The sequence below is a fragment of the Tupaia chinensis genome, unplaced genomic scaffold (assembly GCF_000334495.1).
Source record: "Tupaia chinensis unplaced genomic scaffold, TupChi_1.0 Scaffold148488_1, whole genome shotgun sequence".
Lineage (NCBI taxonomy): Eukaryota > Metazoa > Chordata > Mammalia > Scandentia > Tupaiidae > Tupaia > Tupaia belangeri.
The window spans coordinates 431,403-452,284 of NW_006208337.1; the positions used below are offsets into that span (position 1 = coordinate 431,403).

At 43.7% G+C, this 20,882-nt stretch overlaps 1 protein-coding gene and 1 pseudogene across 6 annotated transcripts in view; both read right to left on the reverse strand.

The window, feature by feature from the left end:
• SPIDR (scaffold protein involved in DNA repair) overlaps positions 1-20,882 on the reverse strand; it is a 532,009-nt gene that overhangs the window by 19,808 nt on the left and 491,319 nt on the right. For all 6 annotated transcript variants that reach the window (XM_006170451.2, XM_006170450.3, XM_006170449.3 and 3 more), the window contains 3 exons: positions 9,362-9,449; positions 7,381-7,524; positions 7,228-7,287 (listed from right to left, as the gene is read on the reverse strand). In XM_006170451.2, coding sequence (XP_006170513.1) covers positions 7,228-7,287; positions 7,381-7,524; positions 9,362-9,449 — 292 coding nt within the window. The remainder of the gene's footprint in view (positions 1-7,227; positions 7,288-7,380; positions 7,525-9,361; positions 9,450-20,882) is intronic.
• On the reverse strand, positions 14,712-15,166 carry LOC102498112 (ubiquitin-conjugating enzyme E2 N-like; annotated as a pseudogene).

Sequence of the window (20,882 nt, forward strand, 5' to 3'; positions counted from 1 at the left end):
ATACAGGACACCCTTGAGAACTTCTTGGAGCTCTGGTCTGGTGCCGGTAAATTCTTTCAGGTTTTGTTTATCTGAGAATGTTCTTGTCTTTTCTTCCCACCTGAAAGATAATCTTGCCGGGTACAGTATTCTTAGCTGAAATTGCTTCTCTCGTAACACTTTGAATATATTTTCCCATTCTCTCCTCACTTGTATTCAAAGTTAATTTTTAAAGACAATAATTTTAGAGGACTATTATTAACACTAACAAGATATTATTTCAAGAGATATTTTTGTTATAGGGTGCATGTACTTGCTAAGAATCAGAGACAGAAAGAAATCACCCTCTGGGGGGTGGCCATGCTGCAATCCCTTCTCCTCCATTCTTCGCTCAGGATTTTGGGTATGCACACATATGTGCCCAGCATGTTTCAAGCCTCCGGATCTGGAACTCTAACTGTGGCTGGCCATGAGGGAGTTCAGCAATGTAACCAAGAACATGCTTATGTCTGTCGGTAACCCAAGATAGAAAACAGTGATCCCTAATAGAGGGACCAACAGGTGGTGTAATGGTTATGTTGATGGACTCCCATGGATTGATTGCAGTTCGAGTCCTGGACCCAGCAGCTTAATACTCACGCCTGGTGCATGTGCATGTACGTGCGCGCCCAAAACCCTGAGAAGAATAGATAAGGGATTGTGATGTGGCCATCCCCCTTGGGGGCTGGTTACTTGCTTTGTCTCTCTGGTGAGTGCATGTACACTATTATAGCAAAAATCTCTCCAAACCCCCCCGACAAAAAACAAACATATAATAGACTTTGCACATTGGTCACTAGCTCCTGTCGACACATCTGTACCCATGTGCGCCTGTTTTGAAGACCCCTGTGTCAGGTCCCACCTACCTTCCCTGGCAGTGTTCTACTTGTTCTCTGGCTATTCACATAGAATCCATTTTTCTTTTCCTCCTGCTCCTGGAGTACACACCTGGGACGCTAACTACCACAGTATTTTCTGTCTAGGGCATGCACCTTTTCTCTCCTGTAGCTGTGAATTTCCTAAGGGGTCAGGAATACATCTCTTCATTCTCAGACTTCATGCACGGCCTTGGTATACATCAGGTGTCACATGTTTGTTGGACCTGCAACAGTTTTTAATTTTATTTCTTCTTTCCTTTTACTATATTTTTTTCATTTTTTTATATCTGTAGAAGGGGTTATGCCTTTTTGCTTTCCATGAAACTGGTGATCTGCTCCTTCCCCTCACTCAGGGTTTAGGGTTCCATAGATGCAGAGGGGCCTAGAGTGTTCAGCATGGCTGGGGTCTGAGGATTCAGTTACTTAATGTTCAATTGGTGTCACTGGCATGGATGGCATGGTCAGGCTGAGGATTCTGCATGGCTGGTCAGCAGGACCAGGAAGAGGGGGCTACTGAGGGACATCTTGGCTGTTTCAGAATTTTGGCAGTTACAAAGAAGAAGAGATCTATTTTTAATACAATTTTAGTAATAAATTGGTAATACTTCTTTAAATTACGTGGTTATTGATGTCTTCTTACAGAAGATTTTGTTGTTATCAACTTTGTTCATAACTCTTAACAGGAAAGATTTTGAGAGTTACTTCCAAAGGAAACTGGAACATTTTGGTTCATCAGTAGATTGAGAGCATAGGCGAAATCAGGGTATTTCTAAGAACATCTAAAATTTCTGAAGATTGTCAGAAGATTTTTTTTTCATTTTTTTAATGCAATTCATGCTTGACATAAGGGCAGGAAAAGACAAACCGCAAAGACTGAGACGTACTTTACAGTTTATTTTTTAACTTTTATTTTGGTCCTTTTTTCTAAAAATGTGTAATTTCTTTGATCAGTTCTTTCCTTAAAATGTAATGAAATGTAAAATTTAATTCTTTCATTAAGATGTTAGTTATAAAAAATATCACCAATGAATACAGTTTGATGTTTTTCAAATACGAAATCCAGAACATGCCTACCCATCCATGCAATGCTTATAATGCTCACACATATTCAGCATGGATTGCTGTAGAAAGAAGTAAAACAAACATATTTACTGTACAAATGCCCAAAGCCAATGTCTCTAGTTTTGACTTCTTTTTTAAAAAAGAATTACTTTACTTGGGAACCAGCAGCTAGTGTAATGGCTATGTCGCTGGACTCCCACGTAGGTGACTGCAGTTCGCGTCCCGGACTCAGTGGCTTAACACTCATGCCGGGCGTGTGTGCGTGCGTGCCCAAGATCCTGAGAGGAGAATGGAGGAGAAGGGACTGTGGCATGAGCATCCCCCCGGGGGGTGATTTCTCGCTTTCTGTTTCTATGTTTCTCTCTGTCTGGCGAGCACACGCGCCCTATAGTGAAAAACCTCTCAAAAAAAAAAAAAAAGAATTACTTTACTTTTATTATTATTATTATTTTTAATTTGTTATATGGCATGTGTGCTCACCAGAGAGTGAGTGAGCAAGCGAGTGAGCAAACTGCCAGGTCCAGGACTCAAACCACAGTAGGCCATGTGGGAGTCCAGTGCCTTAACCACCATGCCACCTGCTGGCCCCTCTCGTTGTAAATTCTTCATCTCAGGTTATTTTAAAAAGTGTCTGACAGGCATGAACACTTTCCTCTTATCTATTACACAGTCAAGGTTTATCTGTGAACTTTAACCATCTGATGAAGACTGAACTGTCACAGGGTTTTCACATCCATTACAGTTACCATGTATTCTCTGATGAGTTTTGGTTTAAGACTTTCACACATGCAAGGGGTTCTCTTGAAAGTGGATTTTAAGGTGATTAGTAAGTGATCATCTGTAATAGAAGAGTCTCCCACATGTGTTACATTCATATGGTTTCTCTCCAGTATGAATTCTCTGATGGGCGATGCGCAATGAGCTTTGTTTAAGTTTTCCAACATATATTACATTTAGAGGACTTCCTTCCTTTATGAATCCTTTGATGTTGAATAAGAGCTGAATTCTGGCCAAACAAGATCCCACATTCCTTACATGGACATGGTTTTTCTCCAGTATAACTTCTTGCTGATTACAGAGATAAGTTACATCTGAACGTTTTCCCCAGGTATTACATATATAGAGTGTTCAGAGCATTCTCTGATGCTGAATGAGAGCTGAGCTTTGTCTGAAGGCTTTCCCACAAACTTTACATTTACATGGTTTCTCGCCAGTATGAATTCTCTCATGAACAGTAAGTGTGGAGTGGGAACTTTAGGCTTTGCCACATTCATTACAATTATAAAACTTCTCTCCAGTATGAATTATTTGGTATCTATTAAGTTTTAAAATAGAAATGAAGGCTTTTTCACATTGATTACCCTATATGGTTTTTCTCCAGAGTGAATTCTTTCATGCTGAATAAGAAATGCACTCTGACTGAAGGCTCTGCCATGGTCACTGCACTTAAAAGTTTCCTCTCTGGGATGAGCTAGACTTAAGGTGTTGCCACCTTCATTACATAAATAGAGGTCTTCTTTCTGGAATGAATTCCTTGACATCTGGGAAGGACTGTGCCTTTCTACTTGGATTTATTTATAAGGGTTTTCTCCAGCATGCATTTAAAAAAAATAATTTTTTTGTCATAGGGTACACATGCTTGCCAGAGAGAGACAGTGAGAGGGAAAATGAGAAATCACACCCCAGGGAAGATAGCAACGCTGCAATCACTTCTCCTCCATGGATTTTGGGCATGCGCACACATGCGCGCGCGCACACACACACACACACACACATGATTTTCAAGCTGCTGGGTCTGGGACTCAAACTGTGCTTAACCATGTGGGAGTCCAGCATCTTAATCATCAAGTCACTTGCTGGCCCCATCCAGCATGGATTTTTTTAATGTATAAAAAGGCCTGACTGGGTCCAGCAAATGGCATTGTGAAGGGTGCTGAACTCCTACATGGCAGACAGCAGTTCAAACATCAGACTGGGTGGCTTGCTTTCTCACTTTCCATTTCTCTCTCACTCTGTCCCTCTCTGGTCAAATTAAAACAAACAAACAAACAAACAAATATTATATGAAATAATTCTTTCAAAAAAAGGCCTGACCTTTGGCTGAAGAATTTATCACATCTATAGTATTTCTCCACAGTATGGGTTCTTAGGGGTTTATGAAGGCTTGGGGTCAGCAGGTGACATGGTGGTAAAGGTGCTGGACTACCACATGGCTGACTGCAGTTTGAGTCCCGGACCTGGAAACTTGCTTTCTCACCTTTCCTCTCTCTTGTGAACACACATACCCTACAGCAAATTTAAAAATGATGATAATAATACTACTAAATAAAATTAAATAAAAAATTCTTTTAAAAAAAGTTTATAAATGAATATACTAAGAGTGAAGGCTTTCCCACATGCAAGGCTTCTCTCTATATTAGTTATTTGAGGTTGAATAAGAGCAGAACTTTGGCTTAACACTTTCAAACATTCTTTACATTTAAATAATTTCTCTCCATTATGGTTTTTCTCATGTTATAAAAGAATGAGGCATTAATAAAGGTTTTCTCACACATATTACACTTATAGTATTTCTCTACTATGAAATTTGGTTGATTACAGAAATGTGAATTCTGTCTGAAGTGGTTTCCTTGTATTTCACAATTGGGTGGAGATTATCTCTGGAAATTATCTTTTACCTCTCAAGGCCTGACTTTGGGATTATGTTTTGGCTAGAGTCACTATTTTAATGGCATCTTTCTACAGTGAGGATTGTTTTGTGTGTGACTGAAACTATCTGTAGTTAGAAGATCGTGGATCTTCCCCAGCCCAAGGTAGGGTCCCTCCACCTGAGAGGCATATGACTCAGTCTGTCTTTATTATTACCCCAGAGCTCTCCTCCACCTGGGTATGTGGAACATTCGACACCTGCCTTCTTCATGTCAATCTCTGGTTGCGGCAGGAGGGCCGGATGAAGCATGTGCTGGAATAGCCATACGCTGTGTGCCCAAGGACACCCTTCTACTTGCAGTGACTGGCCTGGGCAGAGCAAGCCCCTGCCTGGCCCCAGAACTGGAATGTGTTCTGGAATTAGAGGTGAGTGCCAGATGCCGAGTGCATCTTCACACACCAAGTGCTCTGAGGATGGGCAAAGCCTGCTGGCAGCTTGTGGGTGCCCTCAGATTTGGAAGGTCAGAGACATCCTGGGCTCAGATCTTGCTTTTGCTGGGCACTGGGATGGCTGTGAAGGACACCGTTCAATGACTAATGTTAATCATTCTCTAATGCCTCAGGATAGATACCAATTAGCTGTCAAATGACTAAAAGATAAAGGGAAATGGGGGGGGGCACTTAAAAACCATTAAGTTTATCCTAGAATAACCCACTATGGTAAGAAAATGTCAAACCCATCTGACAATGAACTCAAGGTAGCCTGATCCAGCTCAGTCAGCATGTGACAGTGGGATGTAGCATCCCTGCTGCCATCCACCCACCTGGGCTCCCAGGGACTGAGGGGCCATGGAATCAAGAGGCATCTCGGGTGACTGGGCTGAGCAGACTTTAGGAAACCTGAGCCAGATGCAACAGGGCTTGGTCATGTGTCCGAGAAACAGGCCTAGCCTCACTCTTCCCCTCCTGGAAGTGGAAGGCTGATGCTATTGCTGAGGAGATGCTATTGCTCAGGGCTTGGTGCACGAGGTGGCTGGAGTCCACATAGCTGACTGTGGTTTGTGTCCCGGACCCCGTGCCTTGATAAACATGCCAGGAGTGTGTGTGTGTGCGTGCGAGTCCATGCCTTGTAGAGGTGCTTGTTCTCTCTTACTTATTTCTCTATGTCCAGTGAGCACATGCTCTCTCTGCCAAAAAAAAAAAAAGAAAAAAAAGAAAAGAAAAAAGTCTATGTGATAACCATTTGGAAAACTGAAAAATCCTGCACAGAAATTAAAGATGGCAAAATACAGACAATGAACAGTAAGAAGCCAGTGCAGGGGCCAGAAGGTGGCGTGTGCGTTAAGACACTGGATTCTCAAATGACTGCAATTCAAGTTTGGGACCTAGTGGCTTAAAAATCACGCTGGGCATGTGTGTGTGTGTGTGTGTGTGTGTGTGTGTGTGTGTGTGTGTGCGCCCAAAATCCCAAGAGGAAAATAAAGGATTGAGATGTGCCCATCACCTTGGGGGAGGGGGTGACTTCTCACTTTCCCTCTCTGCCTTTCTCCACTCCTCTCTGATAAATGCATATGCCCTATGGCAAGAACCTAAATACGAAAAAAGAGAGGCCAGTGTAGTTCATGCATATTCACAATGTATTCGGACTTTTGTTTCTGGGACAGAAATACAACATGCTTTGTATCTGAACCTCAACATGCTATGTGTATCCGACAGGCACTAGCTAGTCCACACAGTGCGTGAAGCTGCCTTCCTGCCTACCCCTGCCTGGCTCCTGCCCTTCCTCTACTCTCCTCTTTTACAAAGGACATTGCTGTCTAGTCTCGAGTCAGACCTTCTCCTTCACCAGCCCCCTTCCTCTACTCGTCAAGTGTTAAAAAGACACCTTCCTACATTTCTCTGGAATTGTTCTCTTCAGTAGAGTCCTCTGCAAGTCCATGTCTTCATAAATCTGGCATGTGAGATTCTCGTTGCTCTGCTGCAGTTTTCCCTTCCTCAGTCAGTAGTTCCAGCTCCATGTCTGTTTGCTTCTGTAGCTCTTGTATCATGGTCATAGTCTCAAAGCAGCACAGATGCGACTCTTAGTCCTTCTGTCCAACAGCGACTGGCTTAAGGTGTGCACACCAAGTTTGATACCAAGAATTTATCGCTGATGACTGGATTTTTTGTCAGTTCTGGCATACTGACCTCCGCCTCCATGTTGTATAGTTCACTATTTGAGCCTCTTAGAGATGGCAGGGATGCCCTTTGAGAAGCCAAGGCTCTCGGAGTTCCCAGAAGTATCTGAGCTCATTCTGAGATTCCCACTTCCATCCCATTAACAGGTTTCCAGCTTCTCTTTCCTTTCTTCAACCTGCCTATGTGTCAAGAACAAACATTCCTGGGCTAAGAATCTTCCAGGGAAGGCTTAGCACAGTGGCTGGCAGTCCACACCTGCACAGGAATGGACTCACCACTGCTCTGGCCTGGAGCAGGCTTCCCTGAATTCAAAAGGGCTTTTCTCATTTGGCACCGTGTTATGTTCTAAGAGAGATTACCCTTGAACAAATTTATAACACCTTACACCTTATGAGACAGACAGAAAGAGAGAGAGAGAGAGAGAGAGAAAGAGAGATACTACCTGTGGTCTTTGATAAATCACTGTGGCATAGAAACTGCAGCGGGTACTGAGATCACCAGTCTGGAAAGGCATTGGAAAAGAATGGTTAACATAACATGAAACGCAGAGATAGAGCAGAAGAACTTGAAGAACGTTTTAGGAACAAGATGTTACCTGAAGCACATCTCTTAAGCAGCAGGGTGCTGGGGGCCGGTAAAGCTCAGAAACGGGGTCTTCTTCAGTGACATCAATGCGCCCCACATTTGGCTGAGCCATGAGGATGTAACAGAAGGTAGGAGGAGGCAGGTGAGCTTTTACCTGTTTAATGTGATGACAAACGTAAAAAATGGATGTGTTGTTAAAAGACTCAAATACACCATTAAAATCAAGGCTTAAATGCATGCCTGTTTGTCCACAGACGTCCACTCTAGAAGGCTACATAAGTAACGGGTGACACTGTTTACCTGTTGGGTCAGGCGTGAGAACTTCTGTCCTTGTGAGTATATTACCAATTCAAGATTTCATTTCAGAAATTAAATTGTTTTTATTTTTAAATAATTAATTAATTTACATTCATTTCCTGAGTATTGTCACAGCATACAAAATGTGATTTCCCGTCCAGAATATACTGCATAGTGGCTTAATCATACATGTTATCATCAATAATTTTCCATTTCTAGTTTAATACATACATATATATATATATTTCCCCCCTATTTCTCACCCTCTGCCATTTCCTGCCCTTCTCCCACACTATCTCAGGTGTCTACAGTTGTTTTCCATTCTTTTTTTCCTCATATTTTATTGATTCACAAAATTTCTTAAATAATGTAGCTACTTTCAATAGCAAGTTCAGCTAATATATACATATCTGTGAACACATGTTTGACTTTAGGCGTGAAACTCTGAGTAGAATGAATATACTGTAAAGTAACCCCTGACTGATGCAATATAGCTTACTGTGGTCATTAAATAGGTATTTTTAAATATATTTTTTAATTTCAAGAAAAGCAGTTTTAGCTTTAATAAATCAAAGAAATGCTAAGGAACTTTGCTTAAAAGTTAAAGCCAAGAAACAGGTTAGGATTCTGTTCATTTCAGAAATTTATTCTTCAGAGTATACAGAAAACATTTAAATGACTTCATTTTAAATAACCTAGAGCTGGGTATTTTTGACTACCATGCTGTCTGGTACAGTATCAGCGACTCGGCACTATGCTAAGAATTCAGTTACTAAATAAATAAGACAGTCCCAGTTTTCAGCTTTGGGTTCATCCCCAAAGGCTCATGTTCAATAGCTTGATCCCTAGTGTAATGGCCTTAGGAGGTGGTGAGACTTTAAGAGGTGGGGCTAGTGGGCAGGCATCATCCAATCCATTTGGGAATGTGGGAGGGACAGGCGGGAAGTGAAAAAGTCTGTTTCCTCTTCCTCTCCCTCCCTGTCTCTAGTGCCTGCCCTTCTCTCTGCAAATGGCTGATGACCTGGCAGCTTCTCTGGGCCATGTTGGGGCCAGCACCAGAGGCTGGCTAGATAGTAGGCTCATGCTCCTGGGCTTTCCAGCCACTGGAATTGTGAGCTTAGCAAACCTGTATCCTTTATAAACCACCCAGTCTCAGGAGTTTCTATCTGACAACACAGTAATAAACTAAGAAGGGGGTTATGGCCTGGCGCCCCACTGGTCAGCACAGGAAAGGGCTCAGGAGCATTGGGGGGGGGCACCTTTCATCCATTCACCTGCTTGTGAGTCACTCCTGAGACAAGCTAGTAGGGTGAGATGACAGAGTCCAGGCTCCAGAGGATGGTACAGATGCTCCGGTGAGGGCGAGTTCCTGCCCTAGCTGGGAGCCAAGTGTGAGCCCGTGAGAGAGGAAGGTGGTGGGAAATGCACTGTGTGTTTGTCTAGCCCAAGGTGACAGCCCTATCTGTGGTGAGGTATGATGACTATGGTTTAAACCTTCATCAATGAGGCCACATGGAAGGAGAGCAGCGAGGGCCTGGGCTCTGGGTCTGTTCTGGGTCATGTCCATGTGTCACCGCAGACAGGAGTGGCTAGCTGCACAGTCCCCATGGCACTGCAGGGATGTAGCCTATGCAGCAGGGGTGAGGAGGTTTGGCTTGGCACCAGGCAGGAAGTCTTTCTGATACTGGCCTTACCTCTTCACAGGGTTGGCTGCGGCCTGGCGCTTTCAGAGGCACAGCTGGGGGCCACATGGTGTCAATCAAACTGAATAGCCCTGCTGTCCTGGAAGAAGAGACAACAGTATCAAAGGCAGTCACCATCAAATGTCACCTATAGAGTGCCTGGTCAGCGAGCTGGTCACACACCCAGCAAACACCATCCCCAATGCCAAGGGGCTAAAATCCAGGCTCCACGGCAATCCAGGTGGAGAATTCAGAGGGTACACAGGTAGACAGACACACACACACGGGCCCAACTGTTCGAGAAAAGGAGTGTTTGTTAAACTATGATCCACCCCCATAAAGAAGGACCACACGGTCAGTGAAGTGGCTGCATAGAAATACTTACGGACATGGGAATGAGTTCATGATACCTTGCTAAGAGGAAAGAGGCAATGCATTAGAATGACCCTTGTCACGCATATGTCTATAGTGCTCCCATTAAAATTCAACCCAAGGAAAAGAGAGCACAAAGAGACAAAAATGCTCTCAGGGGCCCAGCGTGACAGTGCAGGGGGGAGGGTGCTGCTGTTCACTGACAGGCCATGCGAGAGGTGGCCCATTCTGAACAGGCTGGGGCTGTGATGCTGGCTGGCTAGAGGCCTGGAGCTGGAGGACCATGACATAGTGACAGTATGCTTGACTCTCCCCTTCCTGCACTTTCTCATAAAAAACAAAACAAAACAATGTTTTTAGTGGTTATCTGAGTAGAACTTGAATATTCACTTTCTTCCTTTGGATTATGTGCTTTCTATTTCTTTCCAAGATATATATTACTTATATAATAAAAAAGTACCAAAAATAAAAAACACAGCCAGATGCAAAAGAACAGATGTTGTATGATTCTACATACATGGCTCTCAAAAGCAAGACAGACATGGCCCTTCCTCAAACTCCCTTTATTTAACTTTTATTTTAAGGTTTTTGCCATAGGGTGTCTGTGCTCACCAGTGAAGAGAAAGCCACAGAGAAATACAGGAAAAGTGAGAAACCATTCCATGGGGGGATGGCTATGCTGCAACCCCTTCTCCTCCATTCTCCTCCTGGGATTTTAGGCATGCACATACACACACGCCCGGTGTGATTTTCAAGCCACTGAGTTTGGAACTCGAACAGTGGTTGGCCATGTGGGAGTCCAACGCCTTAACCATCATGCCACCTGCCTACCCCTTCTCAAACCCCTTTTTAAGGGTGTGGGCCTCAGATGGGGCCCTGCCTCACTCTAGTTCCTGGCCTTTTCCACACTGGAGATCTTAAGAAAAATCACCTAATTCTTGTGCCTTGTGTTTCCCCTTCTTTAAAGTTGGGAGAGGTCAGTACCATTGTGGTGTTACTGTGAGGAGTGGGAAAAATGAAACAGCTGCTGGGCCTTTGGTTGGAGCAAGCCCACCCCATCGCCTGCTTGTTACTGCAGTGCTAGTGTTGCCACAGGCTGGAAAACCATGAACTTCCGTGCTGGTGTCTGCTCAAAAATCAATTTAAGACAGGACTATAATCCACAGTTACTTTGTGAAAGAAGACAGTAGAAGTAAGAGTCAATAAAAGGTAAGGGTAAGAGTTAACAGGTAGCATGAAAGTTAAGGTGGCTGGATCCCATATTCCCAGCTGTTCGGTTCAAGTCCTAGATGTGACGTCCTGCAAAACACACCAGGCAAGTGTGTGCATGCCCAAAATCCTGAGAGGAGAATGGGAGGAAAGAGATTACAGCATGGCCATCTCCCCTAGGGATAATCTCTTAGGTCTCTCTGTCTCCAGAAAGTGCAAGTGCCCCATAGCAAACAAAAAAATTAAGAGTATGATAAAAGATAATGACAGGGGCCGGCAGGTGGCATGGTGTTTGGGGGCACTAGGCTCCCACATAGTTGGCCGTGGTTTGAGTCCTGGACCTGGTAGCTTGCTTTCTCACTTTTCCTCTCTCTTTCTCACTCTGTCTCTCTCTGGTCAAATTAACATAAATAAATAAATAAAGTTAAATAAAATAGTTCTTTCTTCCTTTCTTTCTTTCTTTCTTTCTTTCTTTCTTTCTTTCTTTCTTTCTTTCTTTCTTTCTTTCTTTCTTTCTTTTTTTGGAGAGGTTTTTGCTATAGGGCGTGTGTGCTTGCCATTAAGACAGAGAGAGACAGAGAGATAGAAAGCAAGAAATAACCCCCCGCCACAACCCCTTCTCATCCATTCTCCTCTCGGGATCTTGGGCACGCACGCACACATGCCCAGTATGTGTTTAAGCCATTGGGTCCAGGCCTAGAACTGTGGTTGACTACATGGGAGCCCAGCGACATAGCCATTATGGCAACTGCTGGCCCTAGATAAAATAATTCTTAAAAAAAAAAAAAGATGAAGACAAAACAACTTTCTCATTTGTACAGAGTGGAAAAACAAGACACCCTTTCCAGAGAGCAATAGTGTACATATCAATTCTGCTAAATTCTTGGGAGTTTCCCAAAAAATATTCTACAGAGTCTACCCACAAAGACAGGATTCTGTGGTCAGTTAGGTGCTGTGCATAGCACGTTGGAGGCTGGGCAGGACATGCTGTCATATGCTGCTACTGGGACTAGGACGGGAGCAGTCTTAGAAAGCTCTGTACAGAGACACTCGTAACATCCCGTGAAACCAGTTCCACTTATAAACACAAAGCCCTCTGTGGTGGGATCACTAACAACATCCCAAGGAACTAGACCTCTTGCAGCTATCTTTGAGAAATACCCCTCAAATACACAGTCCTTGTTGCTTGATGTCACTGACATCTGCTTATTCTGAGGCTGCCCCTGATTAAAAGGTATGGACAGGGGCCAGTGGGTGGCGTGGTAGTTGGGGGCACAGGACTCCCACATGGCCGACCACAGTTCGAGTGTCAAACCTGGCAGCTTGCTTCACTTTCTTTCTCTCTCTCTCATTCTTACTCTGTCCCTCTTTGGTCAAATTAAGAATGAAAACAAACAAACGAAGTTAAATAAAGTAATTCTTAAAAAAAGGTATGGACATTTACACATTTGCATTTAATGCAGATTTTCAGATAAGTGATGACTACATGTTAGGTAAAATGCTTAGTCTCATAAGGAGTTGGCTTCGCTACTGTTTTTGGCCAGACGGCTGCTGTTGCTCTGTGAACTTGCGTGGTTGTCTTGGGCACCTCTCACACTCACCTGAATCACTCTAACCTCTGCTGGGGACGAACCGGGTGCAGAATTTGACTTTTGGCACAAAATGTATTGTTGCTCTTACTACTACTCATTTTTTCCCCTTTACCCTTCCTCTCTCTCTACACACACACACACACACACACAAACACACACACAGATTTTTTTTTTAGGTTTTATCCACAGAGCATATATGATTCTCCCAGAGAGAGAGAAAGTGAGAAATTGCCCCCCAGGGAGCATAGCCATGCTGTAATCACTTCTCCTGCATGTCCCCTCAGGATTTTTTTTTTTTTTGAGAGGTTTTTGCTGTAAGGTGCGTGTGCTCGCCAGACAGAGAGAGAGAGACAGAGAGATAGAAAGTGAGAAATCACCCCCCCATGGGGGATGGTCACGCCGCAATCCCTTCTCCTCCATTCTCCTCTCGGGATCTTGGGCACGCACGCACACACGCCCGGTGTGAGTTTTAAACCACCGGGTCCGGGACACGAACCGCGGTCGACTACGTGGGAGTCCAGTGACATAGCCATTACGCTAACTGCTGGTCCCCCTCAGGATTTTGAGCATGCATGCACATGTGCCTTGTGTGATTTTCAAGCCATCAGGTCCAAGACTTAAACCATGGTTAGCCATGTGAGAGTCTAGCACCTTTACCACCATGTCACCTGCTGGCTTTCTTACTGTACAATTTAAACAACTGTACTTTATCCATGAGCAAGAGAGAGACAGAGAGAAAAAGACAGAACCCTCACAGGAGAGTGATATTTCTGTCCATCCTGGCCTCAGCCAGTCAGGTATGTGTCCCTGGCATACTCAGGGAGGTCTCCAGAGGCGAATCCAGAACCTTCCCAATTGGGTTGGTCTCTCAGAGTATCATATCACTGTGCCACCCTCCCACCTCATACGTTATGCATAAGTTTTCATTATATTACAGAAGAAACATTATTTTTAAAAAGTTTTCCTTTAAAATATGTTTAAACAACAAACAAGATGCCTAACAGGAAAGAAGCTACCACAAGTGTGTCTTTTCAAAGTTAATAAAAGTATTGCTTTAAAATACTTTTAAAATATTTAGGGGCCAGATGGTGTAATGGTTATGTTGCTGGACTCCCATGTAGTCAACCACGGTTCGAGTACTGGACCTGGCAGCTTAAAATCCATGCTATATATATGTAGGTGCATGCCCAAAATCCTGAGAAGAGAATGGAAGAGAATGGATTGTGGCATGGCCATCCCTCCTGGGGGGCGGTTTCTTGCTTTCTGTCTCTCTCTCTGGTGAGTACATGTACCCTATTGTAAAAATCTCTCTTAAAAAATATATTTGAAGGGGCCAGCAGGTGGTGTGGTAGTTAAGGTGCTGGACTCCCACATGGCTGACTACAGTTTGAGGTTCGGACCTGGCAGCATGCTCTCTCACTTTCTATTTCTCTCTCCTTCTCTCGTCAAATTAAAAAATAACAATAACAAAATAAAATAAGCATTTTAAATAAATAAATAAATATATAAAATCAATGTTTAAAGAAAAAACTATAGTTTTTTTTTTTTTTAGAATAACAAAAAGTATTTTACTAAAACACAAGATTTACAGAAGTTTCCAGACAAGCCATACAAAACAGTCACAAGCTTCTTTCGAAGGGGTCTACACTTGACAGCAGAGTGAGGGCTATGATGTTTGTTCAACGTTCCCATTTTGGTTCAAACAATCAAGCTTGTCCATCTACAGCGTCTAAATACAGCTAGAATTGGCTACAGCATATTCTAAAGAATGGCTAGCTGCTTTTAACCAATGTGATTAGATCATCATAAAAAGGGGGAAAGGAGCCCATAAAATTGAAATAAAACCTCCTCCCCCCTCAACAAAATAAAACAAAATAAACAGCCTCACCCTGCAGCTAACCCCAACTACCTTCACTCACAGTGCTTTATACTTAACCATGATGGGGAGATCAAGGGGCCACTGCCTTTAAACCTGTCACAACAGTCCAGATGACACTCCTAGCCCCTGCTCATGCTCTACAGCAGTGAATCAGAATGACATGGATTGCTAATGCGCTAATCGCAATGGACTAAAGATGCCTGGGTTTTGATTCTGTGATGTTTCTAAGACTGTCCATTACATGCAAACAAAAAAGGAGGAAGTCTTGGCAGAACAGGAGAAGTGACGGTCATGCGATGACCAGACCAATTTAAATATTACTCACGGCATACAGCCTGGTCCATGCTCTAGCTGTCTATGGCTTGGGCTTCCTGGGCCTCCCACTGTTCTGCTGCATTGTTTGCCAATGGGTCATCTGGAACAGGAGCACTTCCCCAAGCCTGGACTGAGAGCAGAACTGTGTGGATCTGCAGTGCTGGGGACAACTTATCTTCCAATATATCTAAACATATTCTTCCCAGCTTATCTGCATTAGGATGATAAATTTTGGTCGTGAAACGTACTTTAGGGGCTGCCATTAGGTATTCTTCTGGAAGGAACAGGTAAAGTTTAAAAGTCCCTCCCTCAAAGGGGGAATCCTGAGGGCCAGTAATGACCATGTGGAAGTAACGGTGACACTCTCATCTGGTTCTGCTTTAATGCCAGGGACCAGTTCTGCCAGCACACGCGGGCTTCCTTGACCATCCTGCAGGGCAGCCCTGCCATCTAGTCAGATCCCGAGTTTGGCCTCTCCAGATTGAGTCTTTATGATATGATAGAAAAGTTGATTACATCATAATGCCAGAATAACATTCCAGGGACATACATTAATTTATAGATTATACAAAAAGAATGTGTGAAATATCTGGATCATTAAATGGTGACAACACAGCCTGAGCAAGGTTGGTCGCAAGTTCTGCATCCTTATTTCTGCGTTTGCCAGGAGCGGGAGAGGCGGCAGCCAGCCTGGGCCCCGACTGTCTTGGTGGCAGGGCTCAGTGGCTGGCTGTGCTGTACCAGACAGGTGCCCTTGCAGCCTTCCCAGGGAGCAGGCCCAGCCGCTGAGCACCTTCAGGAGGCAGGTCTCACACTGCAGTCTTCTCTACCATCGAAATAGCTTGTCTGGGGCCAGGGGGTGGTGTGGAGGTTATGGCAGCTGGATTCACATGGCCAACTTGTGGCTGGAGTCCTGGCCCAGAGGGTCATGGGAGTGTGTGCCCAAAATCCAAACAAAAGACTGGAGGAGAAAGTATTGTGGTATGGCTATTCCTGGTGGGGGCAGGGGAAGGATCATTTCTCACTTTCCCTTTCTATCTGTCTCTGGAGGGAGTACACGTCCTGTAGCAAAAAAACATTAAAAAAAAAAAAAAGAAAACAAAGAAAGAAAAAGAGCTGTGTTTGAAGGACAGGAGGAAGGGAGGAGTCTGGATAGCTGGAGAGAAAGGGTGGTAGGGCACAGCCAGGGTGGCCTGAGAGCCTTCTGCGCCTCTGCTTGGAGGAGGTGGTGGAAAGACAGGCTGCTTCTGGAAGCCGGAGGCGGACAGTGGGGTGGCAGGAGCTTGCCTACACTCGCCCAGGAAAAAGGAACACTCCTTAGAGCTGTTTTTATTTATAGTAAACAATGTATGTTTTAAGTAGAAAGGTGTTGACAAACATCAATGTACTAAAATTATATTTACCAAATCATACACTAAAAATGGTTAATGCAATACAATATGAATATCCCAAATTCTTTGCTGTAACATAGAAATATACAAAATATTAATCGAATTTTCAAAACAGAGCTAATACCCATACCAAAAACCCACCCAGGGAAGGGGACAGTACTGCACACTGGCTTCTTGTGTGTCCCCGGTGTCGTGTGTCCAATGCCCTCCGACTTCACCCACACACACTCTGGATTAACTGAGCAGCCGCTTATTTCCTAAGCTGCTTCCTGTCTTTATGCGTTTGCCCATTCTGCACATGTCTGCAATGATTCCCAGTGCCCATGTTCCGTGATGGCCCCAGTGTCATCCATGCTGCAGCATGGGTCAGTACTTCACCCCGTCTACGCCTTCCGTGCCAGACTCTCCCACGGTACGGATAAGCACATTTTATTTACACATGCATCCAGTGATAGATTTTTTAAAAATATTTTTTAGAGGTTTTTGCTATAGGGCACGTGTGCTCACTAGAAAGACAGAGAGAGACAGAGAGACAGAAAGTGAGAAATCACCCCCCAGGGGGGATGGCCAAGCCGCAATCCCTTCTCCTCCATTCTCCTCTCAGGATTGTGGGCACGCATGCACATACGCCCAGTGTGAGTTTAAGCCACCAGGTCTGGGACTCGAACCGTGGTTGACTACATGGGAGTTTAGCGACATAGCCATTATGCTAACTGCTGGCCCCAAGGTTTTTGTGTGAACATAAGTTTCTATTTCTCTGGATAAATACCCAGGAATGCAACTGCAAATCACTGCAATTAGTTTTTTTATTTTTTGGAGAGATTTTCGCTATAGGGAACATGCACTCGCCAGACAGACAGAGGACATAGAGACAGAAAGCGAGAAATCACCCCCCAGGGGAGATGGCCATGCCGCCATCCCTTCTCCTTCATTCTCCTCTCAGGATCTTGGGCACACATGCACACGCGCCCGGCGTGAGTTTTAAGCCACTGGGTCCGGGACGTGAACCGCGGTCGACTACATGGGAGTCCAGCGACATAGCCATTATGCTAACTGCTGGTTCCCGCAATTAGTTTTTAATATTCATCATATTTTAACCATTTCAGTGTATCATTTGGTAAATATAACTTTAATTGGGTAAGATAGTATTTAGTTTTTAAAAAAACAACTATTTTTCTAGGGTGGCTGCACCAGCTCCCAGTTTCAGCAGCAATCTGCAAGATCAGTTCCTCTGCATCCTTGCTCGTACTAAATCTGTTTTTACTTGAATCTTTCCATAGGACTGTATTGATGTTGCCTGACAGTCTTGCTATGCTTTTTCCAAAGGGCTAGCAATGGTGAACCTCTCTTCATGTGTTTATTTGCCATCCCATTTGGGAACTGTCTCTTCACGCCCTTTGCCATTTGCTTTTCCATTTTGCTGGAAGGTGTGTGCGCTCTCCAGAGGGAGAGGTAAGATGGGGTGTTGTTACGCTACAATCCCTTCTCCATCTCTCCTTCCTATTGGGATTCTGGCCATTTTCAAGCCGCCAGGTTCAGGACTGGAACCATGTGGTTGGCTACGTGGGATTCAGCTACATGTAACCACCAGGCACCAGTTGGCCAGCCTTTGAGATTTTCTGATCGACCTCCTTGTTTATGTGCATGGCTGTGTTTCTTGCTGAGTTTGGAGAGTTCTTTATATATTGCAGATAAGAGATGGCCCATATTGCATTTTCTCTTGGTCTGTGGCTTGTCTCTTAACAGGTTCTTTTTAGGGTGTTTTTAATTTTTATAAAGTTCAATTTACCATTTTTTCCTTCTATGGATCCTACTTTTAGTTCTAAGTTTAACAACCAGTCAACTGCTCCTATGTAATAAAGGTTTCCACCTGAAAATTTTATGTTTTATATGTGACCTCAGATTACTTTTATTTAAAAAAAGTTTGCTTGGGGGCATGTGCACCCGCTGGAGACAGAGAGAGAAAAAAGTGAGAAAACACCCCCATGGGAGATGATCAGGCCGTAGTCCCTTTTCCTCTAGTCTCCTTGCAGGACTTTGGGGACTCACTAACATATGCCTGATGTGCTTTTTGAGCTGCTGGTATGGGACTCAAACCATACAGTTAGTCATGTGGGATCTAGCTGCTTTAACTGTCATGCCACCAGCTGGCCCAGATCACTTTAAAAGATGTATTTACTGAGAGGGCCAACAGGTGATGTGGAGGTTGAAGTGCCGGACTTTCACATGGCTGACTATGGTTTGAGTCCCAGATTTGGTGGCTTGCTTTCTCACTCTCTCTCTCACTCTCTTTTTCTCTGTCCCTTTCTGGTGAGGGTGTGTGTCATATAGCAAATTTAATAATAATAATGAATAAAATTGAATATTTCTTTTAAGAATTTTATTTTTCAAAATTAATCAATTAATTCTAGAGTTTTTTTTCTTTCAGGTGTGTGCATTCGCCAGAGAGAAAAAGACAGAAACAGTGAGAGGGAAAGTAAGAAATCACCTCTCAGGGGGATGGCTACACTGCAATACTTTCTCCTGAGATCTTGGGCATGCACATACATGTGCCTTGCGTGATTTTCAAGCCACCAGGTCCAGGACTCAAACCATGATTGGCTATGTGGGAGTTGAGTGATGCAACCACTATGCCATCTGGTTGCCCTGAATAAATAATCCTTTAAAAAATTTATTTACTGGGGCTAGCTGGTGGCAAGATGGTTAAGGTACTAAACTCTCACATGGTTGGCCATGGTTCGAGTCCAGACAAGGTGGCTTGAAAATTGTGCTGAATGTGTGTGAATGCATACCCAAAATCTCGAGAGGAGAATGGAATAGAGATTGCAGTGTGGTCACCCACCCTGGGGGAGAATTATCATTTTCTCTCTCTGTCTCTCTCCAGTGAGTGCATGCAACTTAGGGCAAAAACCCAAAATAAATAAATTTTTTAAAGAATTATTTTATTTAACTTTATTTATGTATTTATTATAATTTGACCAGAGAGGGAGAGAGTAGGAGAATGAGAGAAAGAGAGAAAGTGAGAAAGCAAGCTGCCAGGTCTAGACTCTAACCGCAGTTGGCCATGTGGGAATCCAGCACCCTTAATCACCATGCCACTTGCTAGCCCCCAAAAATTTATTTCTTAAAGCAGGGAAGAAGAGAGGTACCCTTGACAAGGTCAATGGATGATGACATACTACCATGTCCAAGAAATACATCAGTGGAGAGAGACTGGTACCTCCAGCAGCGCCATTGTGATCCACCTCTAGTCCCAGTTAACTTGGATCACAGGAACATACATGCACCTGGCAGGCTCAGGCAGTTCCCAGGGTGTGAACCCTGGGCTCTTGCCATGTGGGTCCAGGTGAGTTCCTACTGTGCCACTGCCTGGCCCTTAATTACTTTTTTGAGTTGCCAGACATGCATGTGCTTGCCAGAAAGAGAGCCAAAGAAGGGAAAGCATTTCCCAGTGGAGTGTGTTCACATCACAATCTCTTCTCCATTTTTCTATCCTCCTGGGACTTGAGAAGTGCACACAAATGCATACACATGCACCCAGCATGCCTTTGAAGCTGGATTTGGGCTGGATTTGAACTATGTGTTCAGCCATGTGGGATCGGCTCCCTTAACCACTAGGCCACAGGGCCAGCCCTGTATGAGTTTTGAGGTGTAAAATTGAGGTTGAGATTTATTTATTCAGTTTATTGTCTATGGCTGTGCAATTTGCTAAAAGATTATCTTTCCTCCACTGAAAGGTCATTTTTGTGCCTTGGTCAAAAATTATCTAGCTATACTTTTGTTGGTTTACCTGCGGGTTTTCTATTTTCTCCATTGATCTGCAGTTCTCCCTTTACCAACTATAGCAACTCCACCGTACCAACTCAGCTGTGCTTGCTACACTGACTCATACCAGCTCACTATACTATTCACCACCACTGTATCAACCATATCATAGGTTTCTAAATTGTATACTTGATTCTTCCCACTTCATTTTTTTACAAAATTGTTTTATCTTCCCTAGTCTCTTGCATTTTCACATAAGTTTAATGTAAGAATGTTCTTATTGGGACCAGCAGATGATGTAATGGCTATGTCACTGGCCTCCCATGTTGTCAACCACAGTTCGAGTCCCGGACCCGGTGGCTTAAACTCATGCCAGGCGTGTGTGTGTGCCCAAAATCCGAGAGAAGAATGGAGGAGAAGGGATTGCAGCGTGGATTGTGGTGTGGCCATCCCCACTGGGAGTGATTTCTCGCTTTTTGTCTCTGTCTTTCTGTTGAGTGCATTTATCTTATATAAAACATCTCTCTGAAAAATAAAATGTCTTTATCTACAAATACTTTTTCCTGGGATTTTGATGTGCATTGAATCAAGCCTACATGTCCTCTGGAGAACTGACATGTGGATAATGCTGCATCTTCAGCCGATGCCCACTCATGCCTCCCACTTCCTTGGATCTTCTAGGATCCCTTCAGTCAGCATTCTGTAGCTCCTGTCATACAAGTCCTGTGCATGTTCTGTTAGACTTATATCTAAATGTTTCAGTTTTTAGAGCAACTGTAAGTGATGTTATTGTGTTTTTCATTTTTGTTTCTAAGGGTTCATCGTTAGTATATGGATATGTAATTGATTTTTGTATATTAATTTTGCATTCTGGGACTTTGTCAAACTCACTTCTTAGTACCAGATTTTTTTGACGGAGGAGGGTGATTTATTTTGCGGGGGGAGTGGTTCCTTTTTTTTTTTTTTTTTTTTTAAATTTTTTGGTCTTTTTTACATTTTGTGTCACCTGT